A 17,010-nucleotide genomic window follows, 5' to 3' on the forward strand; every position below is an offset into this window, starting at 1 on the left:
ATTATTTCATACTTGGAAGCAGTCATAACTAGGCAGTGTTTTTTGAGGAGAAAAAAATGAAAAGCTGAAACACATATTAGTTTTAGTTGAGAGAGAGCCCTGCCTTTTGCAACACTGTACCAGGGCTGCTGTTCCCCAGCATGTTTGTAGTGAGTGGCTGATGACTCCCGTCATTTGCGCCAATACCGCACACCTAACCTGCTTGTGTGTGGGCTCATGCGGATAAAAAGCTGACTTCTTGTGAATTGCTACTTTAATTTGTAATTTGGCAGAAATGACATATTATAAGTATAATATGTGTTTCCTTTTTTCCTAAAGAGTGAAGTAACAATTTCTTACGATTATGGGCTGCTACAAATACAGGAACTAATTAGGAGCCATCTCAGAAAACAACAAAAAACATTTAAATAAGGACTCAAAAAAAAAAGAGATCTTCCCCCAAATTTGCTTAAGTGGATATATTTGTGAAGTTTTGACAGAACAGAATTTGTCTCCCTCTTTCCATTTCTCCAGCAGAAGAGCAGCTATTATTTGTGATGATATTAAGGATGAAAGTAATAAACACTGACTTAGGTCTAGTTTGTGCTAATTTATACATAACGTCTTTTTAAATCCTTCCCTAAGCTATGAAGTTGCTCTTACCCAATCTATGTTACTGAGAGGAAATAAAACTCCTGTTGAATATTTTGTCCAGGTTACCCGGATGAGCTGAAATCAGGTCAGCCTCACTTCAAAGACCATGTTCTTTCTTTCTTTCTTTTTTTTTTTTTTAAAGATTTTATTTATTTATTTGACAGACAGTGAGAGAAGGAACACAAGCAGGGGGAGTGAGAGAGGGAGAAGCAGGCTTCCTGCCGAGCAGAGAGCCTGATGTGGGGCTCCATCCCCAGATCCCAAAACCCCAGGACCATGACCTGAGCCAAAGGCAGACACTCAACCAACTGAGCCACCAGGCACCCCAAAGCCTGTGTTCTTTCTGCTGTATTCTACTTGGAGGATGAATAGTCAATTTCTTGAAGAAATTTATTACTGTATTTATAATTAGCTTTTGTCTGTCATATTTTAATAAATATTACTTTTTACAATTTGTTTTAAAACTGATGCTTATCATTTTTACCAATATTAGAAAAGAGTTAAGTATTTAAGAAAGAAGAACTACAAATTACCTACAGGTCAGCCAAAATGCTGTATGTTTTTTGTACCTTTTCTCTGTGTGTGTGTGATCTTCAGTCCAATAATACATTCTGTACAGTCTATTTGATACTTATTTTCTTGATAACTTATGGGAAGATGTTATATTTTCAAATCATGTACAGTAATTGCATAATATTTCATTGAGAGCATTAGGAAAATCTAATCTTCTACTGGCTGTATTTTTCTCTTTCATAAATTAGGCTGCATGAATTTCCATGAGATTTGTGTGTATCTGTAATTATTTCCCAGGGATAACTTCATTAAAGCAGTTGAACTGCTAGATCAAATTACTGTGGGTGTTAAGGTTTTTTTGAGAATTGTTAATTATATTCTAGAAGGTTTACCAATTTTTATTTTTAAGCATAATTATATTACTTTGATAAATATTTCAAGATCACAGATTTTAAATGGGTCACAGGTAACAACTATGGTCACCTAACAACTATGGTCACCAAACTATTTGATTATTAAAGCAAGACTTTTTTTCCGTAAGTGATTTAAACTTCATAATATGATACAGACCATGGTTCTTGACCAAGATCAATCTGTGGAGCTTTAAGAAATATCAGGGCGCCTGGGTGGCTCAGTGGGTTAAAGCCTCTGCCTTCAGCTCAGGTCATGATGCCAGGGTCCTGGGATGGAGCCCCGCATTGTGCTCTCTGCTCAGCAGGGAGCCTGCTTCCTCCTCTCTCTCTGCCTGCCTCTCTGCCTACTTGTGATCTCTGTCTGTCACATAAATAAATTAAAAAAAAAATCTATAAATGGTGTTTTCTTAAAAAAAAAAAAAAAGTTGCATCGGCCCCATTCCATGTTTGTTGAATCAGAACCTTTGTGGAGGCGCCATGCATCTGTATTGTATTAAAAGACCATGCTTCATCTAACTTATGCTTATGTATATACTTACACTGTATACGTATATAAACTATTCCAGGTGTTGCTCTGTTTCTGGTGATATAAGTTTGGAAGAAAACATTGTCACCAATGGAAGGGTCTTATTTGAGCACAAATCCATGTCTGAGAGAAGGACTGGGTTAGTGTTGGGCAGACAAGTTGTCTAACATTTTTGTGGGGTTTCCTCGTATGACAAAATTGTGTTGGGGTGAAACTGTTGGCTTAATTTTGCACATATTTTTCAGGTCTGCAAAAGATGATTTTACATCTATTATTGGGAAGTGTCAAGGTAAGAGTTTCCAAAATATTGGGAAAAAATGAAAATTTTAAATTTACAACAGTTAACACTGTTAGAAGGAAGTTAACACTTCCTTAGAAGGCAGAGTAGATATTAAATATTGATAAGGATTGTTGCCACTCTATTAAAATAATTTTAAAACTTCTTAACTGATTTCTCTTACTGCCTTAAATGTTTTGCTTTGTCCATTTTGGACATTTTGAAGATATTTGAAATTGAAACTGTTTTAAGATAAAAGTCTATGTCAATTTTGGGATAAATTATTTGTGTCTGTAGTTTTTTTTTTGTTCGTTTGTTTTTCAATGTAATCTCTCCACCCAGTGTGGGGCTTAAACTCCTGAGCCTGAGATGGCGTCACGTGCTCTACTGGCTGTGCCAGCCGGGTGCCTCTAGGCTTTTATTTTGAATTCAATGCAAAAAAAAAAAAATATGTGTAAGTCAAGAGTTGATTAGATACAGACCAGTAAAAAAAATCTGGGATTTGCTTTTTCTTCTGATGTATTCAGCACAAATTACTATCATTTATGTATCCGAACCATTTTGCAGGGTACTAGGGATATGACTGTGAGCAAAAAGGCACGGTCCCCTACCTCTTGAGGTATAGAGACACTCAGAATATAATAACTAACTTTGACAAATCTGTTGAAGGAAAAATATAGAGCAGAGTGAGTGCTTAACCAGGGCTGTGAGATGAGATTGTTGAGAAAAAGTGACTTTGGAAAGCAACCTAAGGGTTGAGTCGAAGTTAGGAGAAGCCAGGGGTTTGTTTCTGTCTGCAGGAGTAGGTATGAAAAGGCAGAGGGAATCTTTTTTTTTTTTTTTTTTTTAAGAATTTATTTATTTGACAGAGAGTGAGAGAAGGGGAGAGAGCACAAGTGGGGAGAGTAGCAGAGGGAGAGGGGGAAGCTGAGCAGGGAGCCTGATGTGGGACTCGATCCCAGGATCCTGAGATCATGACCTGAGCCGAAGGCAGAGGCTTAACCCACTGAGCCACCCAGGTGCCCCGGCAGAGGGAATCTTACGGGAAGAAAATAATTAGGAAGGTGCTGTTAGGTAAATGCAGCTATTCTCTGTGTTCTACTTAGGGACCTGCAGTTCCATCTGTCTGACCTTGGGTCAGTTTAAGTGTCCTGGTTGTAGGAATCCTAATGATGGTAATCGTGGTTGTTGTGATGATGACAGACATTTGGAGTGTCCTTACTGTGTGCCAGACACTGCTTTATATGCATTTTGTCATTTAACTGGAAGAACGTAGTATGTGTATTTTATCTCCAAGGTAGCATAAGGGTAAGATGATAAATCCTTGACAGTGAAAGAGCAAGGAGAAGGAAGACATCGATAGTTCTGAAATCCACAAAATGATCGTAATACAGAGGATTTCCCCTCAACTTCTCTGTGGCAGTGGTGGTCTTAAGCTCCTTGTCAGATGTGCCATTAGTGAGTGTGGCTCAGGGCAAGTTTCCCTCTCATCTTTCTCATTTTTGTTCATCCACATGTGTTCAGAAAATTACAGATCAGATGTGTGAAAGATGTTTTCGGTTTTCTTATGAGTGGTGATATTCTATTAGTATGTCAGAATTGCTGTACTTCTGTAATTCCACATCTGCTGTTTGATAAGATAGTAATAGTTCTTATGGAGTTGTCTGTACGCACAGTATGTATTGTAACTTAAAAACAAATATAAAACTGCCTATTTGTTTATATAAATTGACCTCTTGTAATCTGTTCCTTGGCTCTGTCCCCTGGATTGTCAGTGATACCATTGTCCGTACCAGGCCAGAAGTCAACACATTTTCTCATTCTTTTTCCTTCTCTTTTTTCTTTCTTTGACAAATATTAAGCTCCTGCCATGTGCCAGGCACTCCTAGGTGCTGTGTATAAAATGAGCAGTAAGCTACAGGTGACCTTGACTTAAGGGTTTGCAGCCTGTCAGGAAAGACAGAAATACTTCACTGCAGCTGTGCTGACACAGTGGGGAAGCATCGCCTTTGCGGAACTTCAAGCCCTGGGAACCTGTGAAGATGTCTCCGGCCTCTGCTTCCGCCATCACAGCCCTAGCTCAGGCTTTTAACATTTTTACAAAGTTGTTCCCCCCACTGCAATAGTCTCCTGACCAGGTTTTCTTCTCTTTGCCTCTCACTGATCCACACTTCACACCGCTTACCAAACTGATTGCTGTTAAATGGGAATTCCGTTCAGTTATCCTTCAGATCTGCCTTCTGCTTTCTAGAAATGTGACCCTGGACAAGCTGCCTTACTCTCTGAGCCTCAGTTACCTGTCATGAATGGCGCAATGTTACAGACTGACTTGTGGACAAAAATAACATAAGCTAATATATGTAAAGCTCTTAGGATAACGTCTGACACATACTAAGTACGTAGGAGACTTTAAACTTCCTTTACCGCCGCCGCTACTAGTCCTGTTCTGCCTAAAATCTTCAGTTGTTCCCCATTGACTGTAGAATACTGCTCATTTTTTCTGACCTTTCAGTCAGTCTGTACCTTAAGATCCTCCTGCCGTACAGCCCGTGTTCTAGTACAAAGCAGCTCGTGCTTTCCCATCCCCATCGTGCTTTTCATGCCTTGGTACAGATGGTTCCTTTTGCCTAGAAGCTCTGCTTTTCTATTTAATTAATGAGTCTTGCGTATTTTAGTTAGGCATCCACTCTCCTGGGAAACCTTCCCTTCCTGCCCGCTTCCTCATCATTTGGACATCCTTCTTAATGTTTTCCTAGGACTGGTTTGTGCATGCATCACCACACTCAAGCTAATCTTTTTTTCCCCTTAATTGTTGATTTGCTTGTCTGATTGCCCATTAGATTGAAAATTCTTTGAAGGCAGGGCTCCCATCTTACTCAACTTTTTTTGTTCCTGATGCCCAGTGTGCTGTCTTACAGAGTAGTCACCCAATTCCTGATGCTGTCAAGTGGGTAATGGCACTTGGGAACTATTACAATGATTTTTATGAATTTATGTATCAACAAAGTATATTTGCCTACTCCTGTGAGTTAATTCTAGAAATTTATGACTATATATATATTTATAAAAATTTGTGTATATGTATATAAAATGGATAATTGTCATGATATTCAGGGTTTTTATTCCTTATGCACACAAACGTGTATACATACCACAAAGAATAGAGAAAGGGTTCTGTTTGCTTAGTATTCTGTTGAGAATACTAGGAGAGCAGTGTTTGTGCAAGCTCTAGCATCTTCTGAATTTACTTTCAGTTACCTCCTCACCAATGCTTATGAAAGTAGACTAGACCCAGTTTACATAATGTGTAAGGATCAAGAAGTTCCCAGAAGAATAATTTAGGAATAGGTATTTAATTACCTTTTTCCCAGTGCCATGCTTTTGTTGGGTGAGGGCTTGGGTAGCCTGTGGTGAGCTGTTGAGAAGCATGTTCAGAATGTTGGAGTGATTCAGACCTGCAGGGCCCTTTTAAGTTGTGACTTTAGACACTCACTCTTAGCCAGTGTGTAAACTGAGAGATCTGCAAGTTAACATGAAAATGGGAAGCTTAACCCTCTGTATTTCACACAAATTATAATATATTTGTTAGAGGTTTTAGTGTGTACAGTTAATGTGGCAGCATGGATGGGATAATAATGCTTTGAGAACTAATGTTTTATTTTGTTGGCTTCCAAATGTGTGAATTTATGACCTTAATGCTGCATTAATGGCTTCTTTCCATTTCATATAATTTGAGGTAATGATCATTTGCTTATTATGTGACTCATCTTTATGGGAATAACTCTCATATGCCAAATGATATTTCCTATGTATGCTTGGAGAGAAGGAGCCAGATTGTTGCTAATGCATTTTTTGAAACTACAGATTGCAGAGTTTGCAAACCAAAACAGGAACTATTTAGTTCCACTTTGATATTTTTCCATTATTGCTTTATAAAATTAATGCCACTTGAGAATGTTTTAAATGGGGTTGCAACTTGTTTTGGCTCTGTTTGCCAGGCCATAAATATTAGTCTTTTCTTTCTGCCTTGAATAGGGACCTAAGTAATAGCATATGGGATTAGAAGTTAGATTTTTTTTTTTTTAGAGCTGTACTGTGTTAAGAGATTTTTTCCATATTTCTGATTTTGAGATCCCATAAACCAGAGCTTCCAGTGCTAAGGAGCAGCTTGCCTGTTGTAAGTATGCTGAGATCCCGTCAGCCCATTGGTGGCCCGGTGGGCCCCATCACAGCCCACGCTCAGATACTGTCTTGTATATTTTTGTATTTCTAAAATTGGCTTGATATTTTGTAGTTTCCATCATATTTTTGTTGAGATTCTCTGTATGTTCCTTATGTTTATGTTTTCCTTTGAATTCCCAAATACTTTAATAGCTGTTTTGAAGCCCTTGTCTGCTTATTCCTTAATTTGTATCATTTCTGGGTGTGTTTCTGTTGGTTTAGTTTTCTCATGTTCGTGGATATTTTCCTGCCTCATATAGCTAACACTTTATTTTTTAATTTATTTTTAATTATATATTTTTAGTTGTGATCAATTTATTATATTTTAAAAAATGCTTTATTTAAATTCAATTTAGTTAACATATACCATATTATTAGTTCCTGGGGTAGAATTTAGTGATTCATCAGTTGCATATAACACCCAGGGCTTTTAACTTCTTTATTTTTTATTTAAAAAAAATTTTTTTTAGGTAGGCTACATGCCTACCTACATACATACATACCTGGAAACCAACACGGGGCTTGAACTCATGACCCTGAGTTCAACATCTGAGCAGAGATCAAGGCTTAGATGCCTAACTGGCTGAGCCACCCAGGCACCCCTTATTTATTTATTTTTTTTACCTTTTTATTTTTTTTTCTAACACTTTAAATTATATGCTCAACATTATGGAGCTGAATTACTAAGTTTTGTTATCTTCCCTAATAGAGTATTGAGTTTTGTTCTGGGATGTGGTTAATTTTTTTTTTTTTTTTTTGTGGATCAGATTAATCTTTTAAGGCTTCTTTTTATGTGTTAGTGGATATGGTTAATAGCTTTTACTTTGGGGTTAGATTAGTCCTCCTTTAAGGTGTGGTCTTTCTGGGATCTCTTATGAGAACTCTGAGTGTTCATTGACATCTCTCCACTCTGATGGGGTGGAATTCTAACATTTCCAAGTCTTCTCCAAGCTCGGGCAGTTGTTTTTCCCCAATAGTCTTCCTATTCTTGGCCCTGCAGAATATGTGTGTGTATGTGTGTGTGTTTGTGTGTTTGTGTGTGTGTGTCTGAAGACCTAGTGTTTATCTCTGCAGATTTTATAGCTCCTTCTCTGCCTCACTCCCCTCTGGAATGCTGCCTTGCAGATTGTATTTAGTTTAGTAGCTCTAAACTCCATCCTTTATCTGCTGTGTTCACTGAGACTTGCAGACTTGCACGTGCTGTTGGAGGTCCCTTTTCATGCACCATGGTCCAGAAGGTGCCTACTGGCTGAGAGTAGCTTCTCACAGTGATCACAGTCTTGCACTGCCTGTTGTATAACAAGAAAATAGTTATTTTGACCTGTTTTCTTTAATGGTGGAAGATCTAATCTGAAACTACTTACCCCGATGTTGTTTCTTTAAACGACAAAAGCAGTACATTTGTGTAACAAATTCAAACAATACAGAAGTAGAAAAAGTAAAAATAAAGTTTCTTTTCAATTTGAATTTTTCATAGGAACTTAATAACTTAATATAAAATTTTCTATACTTATATAAACCTATATGTACGTGGATTGACTTTTTTCTTTAACAAAACAAGATCATCTCGTACAGGTTGTTCTCCAGCTTGCTCTCCCTCCGACTGTACTGATGTCTTCCCAGTCTGTACGTGCAGATGCATTTAAGTCTTTCAAATGTAGCCACAGGATTCCATTGTAAGAATGTGAACCACATGTTTTTTATTCCCTTCTTGATAGAAATTTAGGTTGTTTATAGTGGCTCTCTTCTTCCTCTTTCTCTTACCCATCTTTGCCCCTATCCTCCTCCCCCAACACTGGAAAAGACATCCTGTTTGTCTCCAGGTATAGTATTCAAAATAGCTACTGCTGCAGTTCTTTCCAGAAAGTTCCACCTATTTACACAGTTATGAAAAATGTCAGGATGGAAGCCATTTCTTTTCTCCACTGTCAGCACCATATGTTACCTGTTTAAAAAATATTATGTTCACAGGCAAAGGAAGAAAAAAAATCTCATTTTCAATTTGCATATTTTTAGTTATTAGGTAGAGCATATGTTAAGTGGCTATTTTTATGTTTTTTTGTGAATTTTTAGAGCATATCCTTTTGCCTATATTCCTCTTGGATTACTTGACTTTTTTTTATTGGTGTGATAGTATGAATGTTAACTCTTTATCATCTGTGTTGCAAATATTTTCAGCCAATTGATTTCTTTTTAATTTGTTATGGATTTTTTGTTTGTTTGTTTTATAACTGTATTTGTCGCTTTTTTTTTTTTCCGTATAATTTCAGGGTTTCTCTTTGTGGTTAGACCTTTCTCATTCCAGGATTGTAACCATTTTTCTCATGTCTTTACTGACACTTTTATTTCAAACATTCAAATATTTAGCCTCTCAGCAAGCTTTTATAGCTCCGCTCTTTGGCTCTTGCTCACCAGACCAGATTGTACACTCAGCCCTTTATTTTGCAAATGAGGGAGCTGCACCTCCATGATCTCCCCAGGGTCGCACCCCTTCATTTTATGGCAGCGCTAAGAATGGGACCCAGTGTTCCTTGCTTCTTAATCTTTCTCTATTTCCCTTTCCAGTCTGGGTGGGTGAGCACCGGAGTAGAATGTTTTCCGTTAGCACTTGAGTGCCTGATACTACCACTAGAGTGCTGGGCACTGGGGATGCAGGTATGAACAGAATGGGCCCAGCACCTGGCATTTTGGAATTTATAGTTCAATGAATAGACGATAAAAAGTAGACACACACGCATGCGTAATTGGGCTAAGAGATGTGAAGGACATCAACTCATTGGATAGTGGAGAATAATGGGGACTTGAGGCTGCTTAGGCGTTATGGTCAGAGAATGCCTCCCGTGGAAGTGGTATGTATCACTAAGAGATTTGAGAAATTGAAAAAATCTTGAAAAAGTTGAGACCTGGGAGATGGAAAGGAGCCAGGAAAGGGCTCAAGGGAGAGGGGCTCCAGGCTAAGAAAACAGCACAGATAAAAGCACAAGGTGAGAAAGAGCTTGGCAATTGGGTGGGTTGAAGGGGCCACAGCCTGTGCAAGATGTGAGTGAGAAGACGCAGTTTCACTGTGAACGTGGCAGGTGTCAGATGGCAGGCTCAGTTTGCCAATAGCCTTTCTGAATACTTTTCAGTTGACCCCATTGACACTGGCTTTGTACAAATCTAGACCGTTCATTCCTCTCCAAAACCACACAGCTGGAAAAGTCCGGTGATAAAAACCGTGTTTTTACATTGTTATGTGAAATCTTACTTTGTAATGAAAAAACCTGTCTTTATCTGGGTCAAAACACATGCTGATTTTTCTGGAGCTACTGGTTATAACTAGAAGTAATAGTAAAAAGAAATCCCTTTCAGATGAAACTTATTTTAGATAAAGAATGTGGTACATAAATCTGTTTATCCTATCAAAATGAGATAAGAGGAAAAAACCTGTTATCTCAGGTAAAACAGTAATAATGGAAAAATGTTTCTGTGTTTCTTTAGCACATGAATATATTTCAGGGCATTAAATTATCTGGTGTTTGTGTAGCATCTATGGGCAGGCAGGTCTTGTTTTCCTGTATTGTTTATCATTTTGTGCCTTTGTTTACTTCCAAGCTTGATTTTTTTTTGAAGCTTTATAAAGATGGAGAACTGATCTTTTCCCTCATTTTATTCCCATTAAAAACATTGTTTTTCTAGAATGTGTATAGTGTTTTGTTAGTCTTTAATATATCCACTAGACCTTACTGTGTCCAAGGGGCCCTCTTGGAATTTTTTTGGTATTTACTTGGATTTGGTATTCACTTGGATTTGGTATTTACTTGGATTTATTTGGTATAAAGAAACTCCTTGATATCTGGCATACTTTCCTCCCATACAAAAAAGTTTATTATGTGTATTACAGATATAAGAGAGAAGATTGAATTCTAAAGTACTTCTTCTAGGTGGGGAGAAGACCATTTATGTAATTCATGTTTAATTGGTAGTCCCGGGGAGATGGTAACCTCTTACCATTACCTTGCCCTGTTAGCATAGATTTTCCTGAAAGCGTTAGTCTTCACTCATTAGTGAAATACTAATCACTTTCCTTTCCAGGTTCTAGCATGACAGTGTGGAATAGGACAGTGTCGGTGGATTTCATGGAGCTCAGAGGCTCGTGGGGGAAATAGTCCTGTAAACAACAGAACGTGGTGTGATAAAGAATTTTGTACAGCCTATTTGGGCACAGAGAGGAGAGCAGACAGTTTCAAAGAGTGCCAAGGAAGGAGGAGGGAACCATTTGTTACCACAGGTGGTTGTAACAAAAGTGAACGCTTTGCAGAGTACTGAGGAAGAACATTCTAGGCAGAGGCAGCATGTGGGTGAAAGACAGACCCCAGTATGCATGGTTTGCTTATTTGCCAGGTGGCTGTGTTGTTGGTGGCTTATTAGCTGGATCTCAGGAACCTTCTGGGGCAGGCCTGAGGCTCAGTCCAAACTCGGACTGAGAGTCAACGTGTGGTAGTGAGATGCTCACTGTTTGGGAAGGCGGGACACATGGGTTCTGGGCTTTCTTTGCTCTCGACTCTCAACTCTGGATGTTCCCTTGTCAGTCCCCTGATCATCTGTAATCCCTGCTGGTAAAGGGAGGGCACTGGTTCTACTGGTCTCCTCAGTTCTGGGATTCTAATGCGGGGTCCCCATTAGACCAGTAGAACCAGTGCCCTCCCTTTACCAGGGAGCATGACCTTTGAGCTTGACCTCAAAAACCTCTAAAAAATTTAACAGAGTTTAGAGTTTCACAGTACCCCCCCCTTTTTTTCTTTATTGCTGACAGCCTTTCTTTTCATTATTGTACTGAAAAATTCAGAGCAGAAAAAAGGTGTTGGTTTATTAAGGCTGATTATTAAAATATTAGACTTGTGGGATTGATTAGGATAGTACTCGATTCACCTAATCCACATGTTGATGTATGATATGTGTGTATATACTACATACTATACTGTGTGTATATACTACATACATACTACATACTTCTCCAATGCTGTGTTTGTATAACCCTGTGTCGTATGTCTTAGTTACCTATATTTGATGTATTTGAAAGATAACAGTTGAAATGTTCATTTTTTGCTGTTAGAGGAGCTGAACTCATTTAATTGGAATTATTTTCGCCCACACTCTCTATGCTCTTGATCTGTCTTAATTTCGTAAGTATCTTGAGGTGTGCTCTTCTGAGCTTTTCCAACTAGGGCCTGTCCAGCATTCATTTGACCGCTGGTGTCAGTCGTCTTTGCTTCTTAAGTAAGTGGGACAGAGTTTGCTGTGGTTTATGTTTACCAGTCTTACTTGGACTGGCTTTATGGAAAGAGTTCTTTTCTATTGAAATGAAACATTAGAAATCCTTTGGAAAGGATGTAACATAGTTGAATAGTTGGTTAACATCTACAGTTACTGCAGCTAAACTATCTGTATAACACATTGTTAAAAGTACTTCTTTTCTTTTCATTCTAGTTCCGAAAGACCCGAAACCCCAGTGGAGGCGTGTGGCATGGAGTTATGATTGTACCCTGCTGGCCTATGCTGAAAGCACAGGAACAGTGAGGGTGTTTGATCTCACGGGAAGTGAACTCTTTGTTATTGCCCCGGTATGTGCATAACCTTAGACCGATTACATAAAAGACATTCAAAAAAATATATGAAGGTACTTGAGTGACCAAATGTGAGGAGAGGGAAATTGAACCTGTAAATCTGAATAAGTTGTGAACTTAAGATACTAAGAATCTAGTAGATATCTGTACGTGAAACATTTTTTTCTCTCCATTTTGTAATGCAGTAATCAGCGGTAATCCATCAGTATGGAAACATAGTGGTAAGTAAATACTAAACAGAGGTACAGAAAAATATTAGGAAGTTCCAGTGAGGGAAAGTAGTCAGTGAGCTGTCACAATAGAAAAAGCTTTCCGAGGAGTTAGGATCTGTTACCCTCAAGGGGATAGGAATTGAAAGGGAGAGTGGAGAAAAAAAATTAATGATGGTAATAATTTGTATTTGTATAATGTTTTATATTTTATTAATGAGTTTTATATATATATATGTATATACTTAGTTCATATTCACAGCAACCCTTTGAATAGATTGACCAGATATTATCCAGGTTTTACAGTTTAGAGAACTGAAATCGAGAGGCAGTTGAATGACTTTTCCCATGGCAATCCAGTTAATAAGTGTTTCTTTCAGGAATCCAGTGCTTTTTACTTTGTATCCTTTTTCCTTGAATGAACAAGGTACAGAGGCAGGTAGAACCACAGGGCTAGCTCTGGTTGCATCTTAGGATCAGCTGGGAAGCTTTGTAAAGAAAAGAGAAGCAACAGAAAAATTACTTGATTGTCTAGGCTCGACCCACGGAAATTCTCGTTTAATTGATTAGAGTGGGCTCTGGGCATTAGTATTGTTTACAAATTTTTCAGCTGATTTTTAATGAGAAGGTAGGGATAAGAACCTGTGATATAGAGAATGATTTTTGTTCAGAAATAGTGACTGGAAAAACTTGAAAAAATGTGTTAGGCTCATATTACGGAAGTCCAGGGGAACCAAACTAACAAGTTTGCACCACTGTTTTCTAGACTAGCGTTGTCTGATAGAAAAGTAATGTGAATAATATATATGATCACGTTGTAATGTTAAATTTTCTAGAAGTTCCGTTAAGAGTTGAACAGGTGAATTTATTATATAATCCAGTATATCATAAATATTATTTCAATATGCAATGTAAAGATTGTTAATGAGATATTCTACTTTCTTTGGTACCAAGTCTTTGAAATGTCCTGTTTCTTTTTATGGTTATAGTCTGTCTCAATTAGGACTAGTCCTATATCAAGTGTTCCATAGCTGCATGTGGCCACAGTATTTATTTTGTGGTTCTAGATAGTGAGGTCTAGGCATTCGGTGTGGTAAACTGTAGTATGTGTGCTTCCCAAGGTGCACATGCCTTCATGTGCTTAGCAATATAGCCTGATACTTAGTTCATGGAAAAAGGTTGCCATTGAGTGAATGTTTTAAGTGTCTTTTCCTCTTAGTTACTGATGGGCAAATGGGAAGTAATTGATGCCTTTTTTAAAAAAATAAGATTTATTTATTTGACAGAGAGCATGTGGCTGTACGCTTCCCAGGGGAAGGGAGTGTGGGGAGGTGGGCAGAGGGAGAGAGAAACACAAGGAGACTCCATGCTGAGTGCAGAGCCCAACTTGGGGCCAGATCTCATGGCCCTGAGATCAGACCTGAGGTGAAACCAAGAGTCAGATGCTCAACCAACTGTGCCACCCAGGTGCCCCAAGGCTTTTTTTTAAAGCATTGGTTACTGCTGGCAGTGAAAGTCAACATTTGGGAGCTTATATCTAAACTCAGTATCTTAGAATTCTTTGAGGCTGGGGCGCCTGGGTGGCTCAGTGGGTTAAAGCCTCTGCCTTCGGCTCGGGTCATGATCCCAGGGTCCTGGGATCGAGCCCCACATCGGGCTCTGCTCAGCGGGGAGCCTGCTTTCCTCCTCTCTCTCTCTGCCTGCCTTTCTGCCTACTTGTGATCTCTCTCTGTCAAATAAATAAATAAAATCTTAAAAAAAAAAAAGAATTCTTTGAGGCTGAATGGTGGCATTACCCCTCGCCACCCCCACGAGAAGCACAGTCTCAACAGACATTCTCGTATCTAGGCAAATCTGTCATCTAGAGGGTTGTGTGGCGATAGCCTTTGTCGGGAGGGCAGGTCTAAAGTTGGATGTCTGGTTCTAGGCGCTCTGATTTGCATGATTCTTCAGTTATACACAGCAGTTCTGGGACTGTCTCAATGTGTACCTGGCAAGGCCAGTGTCTGGGATGTCTTCCAACTATGCATGTGTTAACTTCTATCTGGTATCTTTTTAGTAACTTAATTCACCCTCTTTTATAGGCCTCAAGTTTACCAGGTGATCTGAGCTATGCTATTGCTGGGTTGATATTTTTAGAATATAAAGCCAGTGCACAGTGGTCTGCAGAACTCCTGGTCATCAATTACCGAGGAGAACTTAAAAGTTACCTTGTAAGGTAAAAATACATTTTATTTGGGAACTCCTATGTGAAATAATGTTTTTCTCTGGCTTAGTCAGATTTTGTTTTGTTCTTTCAGCATTTTAGTGTGGAAGAAAACTGCAAATATAACAGGAAGGTTGAAACCATTTTATAGCAAATGCTCCTATACCTTCACTTAAATTCCATAATTAGCATTTTACTATACTTGCTATTCACATTTCTGCCCACCCTTCTGTCTAGCCATTAGTCAATGTTATTTTTTAATGGATTTCAGAGTTAGTCCTTATATACTTAAGCATGCATGTCATTAATTAAAGTTTAAGGTTTATTTACAGTTTTCTCTTTTGAAATAAAATTTGCATACAGTGAAATGTACAAATCTTCAGTGTGCCAGCCAGTGAGTTATGGCAAATGCAAATACTGTGCAATTCAAACCCTTATCAAGATACAGCACATTATCATCATGCTAGAAAGTTCTCTCATGCTCCAACCTAGTAAATCTATGTACACCTCCCCACCTCCCCCCCGCCCAGCTTAACCATCCTAGGTAAGTTGTGCCCGTTCCGGTAATTCACATAAATGGACTCATAGAATGTACTCTCCTGTCTGAGTCTTCCTTCATTTAGCATATTTTGAGATTTATTTGATTTATTTGTATTTTTTCATGTATCAGTAGTTTATTCCATTTTATTATAATATAATGTATTTCACTGTGTGAATATTTCATGTGTCTTAGTTTGAGGTGTTACAACGAAGTACTGAAAACGGGGTCGCTTATCAACAACGGAAGTTTACTGCTGACACTTCCCGAGGGTGGAAGTCTGTGTTCTGAGTGCCAGCGTGGCTGGGTTCTGGTGAGAACCCTCTTTGGGTTCTTTGTGGACTGCTGACTTGTCTTTGTACCCTCACGTGGTAGAAAGAGAGCTAGCTAGCTCTCTGGCCTCCTTTCTGAGGGCAGTATTTCCTTTCGTGAGGCCTTCATCCTCATGACCTAATTACTTCCCAAAGACCCCATTTCCAAATACCATCACACTGGCATTAGGGTTTTAACATATGAATTTTGTGGGGACACAGACCTTCAGTCCATAGTGGGATCACAAACATTCAGACCATAACATTCATGATTTGTTGAGTCATTCTTCTTTTGATGGACTTGTGATTTCCGTTTTGGGGCCACTATGAATAAAGCTATTATGACTATGCTTTACAAGTATTTATGGATGTGTATTTTCATTTTTCTTGCGTCACTGTCTTTGAGTGGAACTGCTGAATCATAGGGTAGATACAGTTTATTTGTAAAAGAAACTTCCAGACCTTTTCCCAGCGTTTTTATATCATTCATATTCCCACTAATTACGTGTCAGAGTTGTTTTGTATTCTCAGCAGTGTTTGGTGGCGTCTTCTACATTACAGACACTGTAGTGGGTATTTTTTGGCCTCTCACGGTGGCTTACTGGTGTTTTTTCTTCTTAAATTTAGTGTTGGGACAAATCAGAGCTATCAAGAGAGTCACTGTTTCAGCTTCAGTGGTCATTATCCTCGTGGAATCAACACAGCTGTTTACCATCCTGGTCACAGGTGAGCAACCGTGTCTTCTCCTTGGCGGAGTGTGAGGTGGATGGAGATGTCTTGGCACAGTTTCAGAGAGAAGACGGTGTCCACTCTGCTTAGTTTGGCTTCGTTTGTTCCCCTAGTGCATAGTTATCTTAAGTATCTGTGATACGGTGGTAGCTGTCTTCTGAGCATTTCTGATCGTTGGGCTGACTGAGCTCTGAGCCACATAGGCACTGGGAGTATTCGCCAAGGAAGTTTTTCTCTTCAGTTTCTTAATCTTATTTTTCTCATCTGGGAAATGAGTATGTACCTAACTTCTAGCGCTCTAGCGTGTTGAGAGAACTCACAAAAGGCTGCCTCTGAAGTGCCCTTGCATAGGAGGGCTCCGTCCGCATGCCTCCCCTTTTCCCCTCCTCCCCTCCTCCTCTCCTCTGCAGGTTAGGGCTGCTTCCCTCGTGGCACAGCTGATCCCTACACCTGTGGCCCATTCTTCATAGATGCCACTTCTCTGCGTATCTGCCACCTGCATTGAGGGTTGGTTGAAAATTGGGCATCTTCTACTTCTAGTGATTTCTCTCCTTTCATTTTGTTATTTTGAGGGTGAAATTTACATCTATTTTATAAGTTATCAAGCTAACTTCTTGATTCTCTAAATGGGGAGACTATCAAGTTGTAAATCAGATAAATGTAGCTTAAATTCTGAATTTTGAGACTTACTCTGTGTCTGTGAGTCCTTAAGCTCTCTGACCCTCTGTGTACTTGCATACCTTTTTCATCAAAAAGACTTAATTTTTGTGTTCTATTCAGTCAGAGGTCTGTCCTTTTTATTCAGAATTTTATGATTATGAAATTTTT

At 38.9% G+C, this 17,010-nt stretch overlaps 1 protein-coding gene across 2 annotated transcripts in view; it reads left to right on the plus strand.

The window, feature by feature from the left end:
- Window positions 1-17,010, plus strand: part of LOC111154100 (neuroblastoma amplified sequence) — a 333,307-nt gene that overhangs the window by 11,246 nt on the left and 305,051 nt on the right. For both annotated transcript variants that reach the window (XM_022513484.1, XM_022513482.1), the window contains exons 6-9: window positions 2,331-2,374; window positions 12,053-12,186; window positions 14,483-14,616; window positions 16,081-16,179. In XM_022513484.1, the coding sequence (XP_022369192.1) occupies window positions 2,331-2,374; window positions 12,053-12,186; window positions 14,483-14,616; window positions 16,081-16,179 (411 nt within the window). The remainder of the gene's footprint in view (window positions 1-2,330; window positions 2,375-12,052; window positions 12,187-14,482; window positions 14,617-16,080; window positions 16,180-17,010) is intronic.

This window comes from Enhydra lutris, unplaced genomic scaffold (assembly GCF_002288905.1).
Source record: "Enhydra lutris kenyoni isolate GAN:26980312 unplaced genomic scaffold, ASM228890v2 scaffoldscaffold35, whole genome shotgun sequence".
Taxonomy (NCBI): Eukaryota; Metazoa; Chordata; class Mammalia; order Carnivora; family Mustelidae; genus Enhydra; species Enhydra lutris.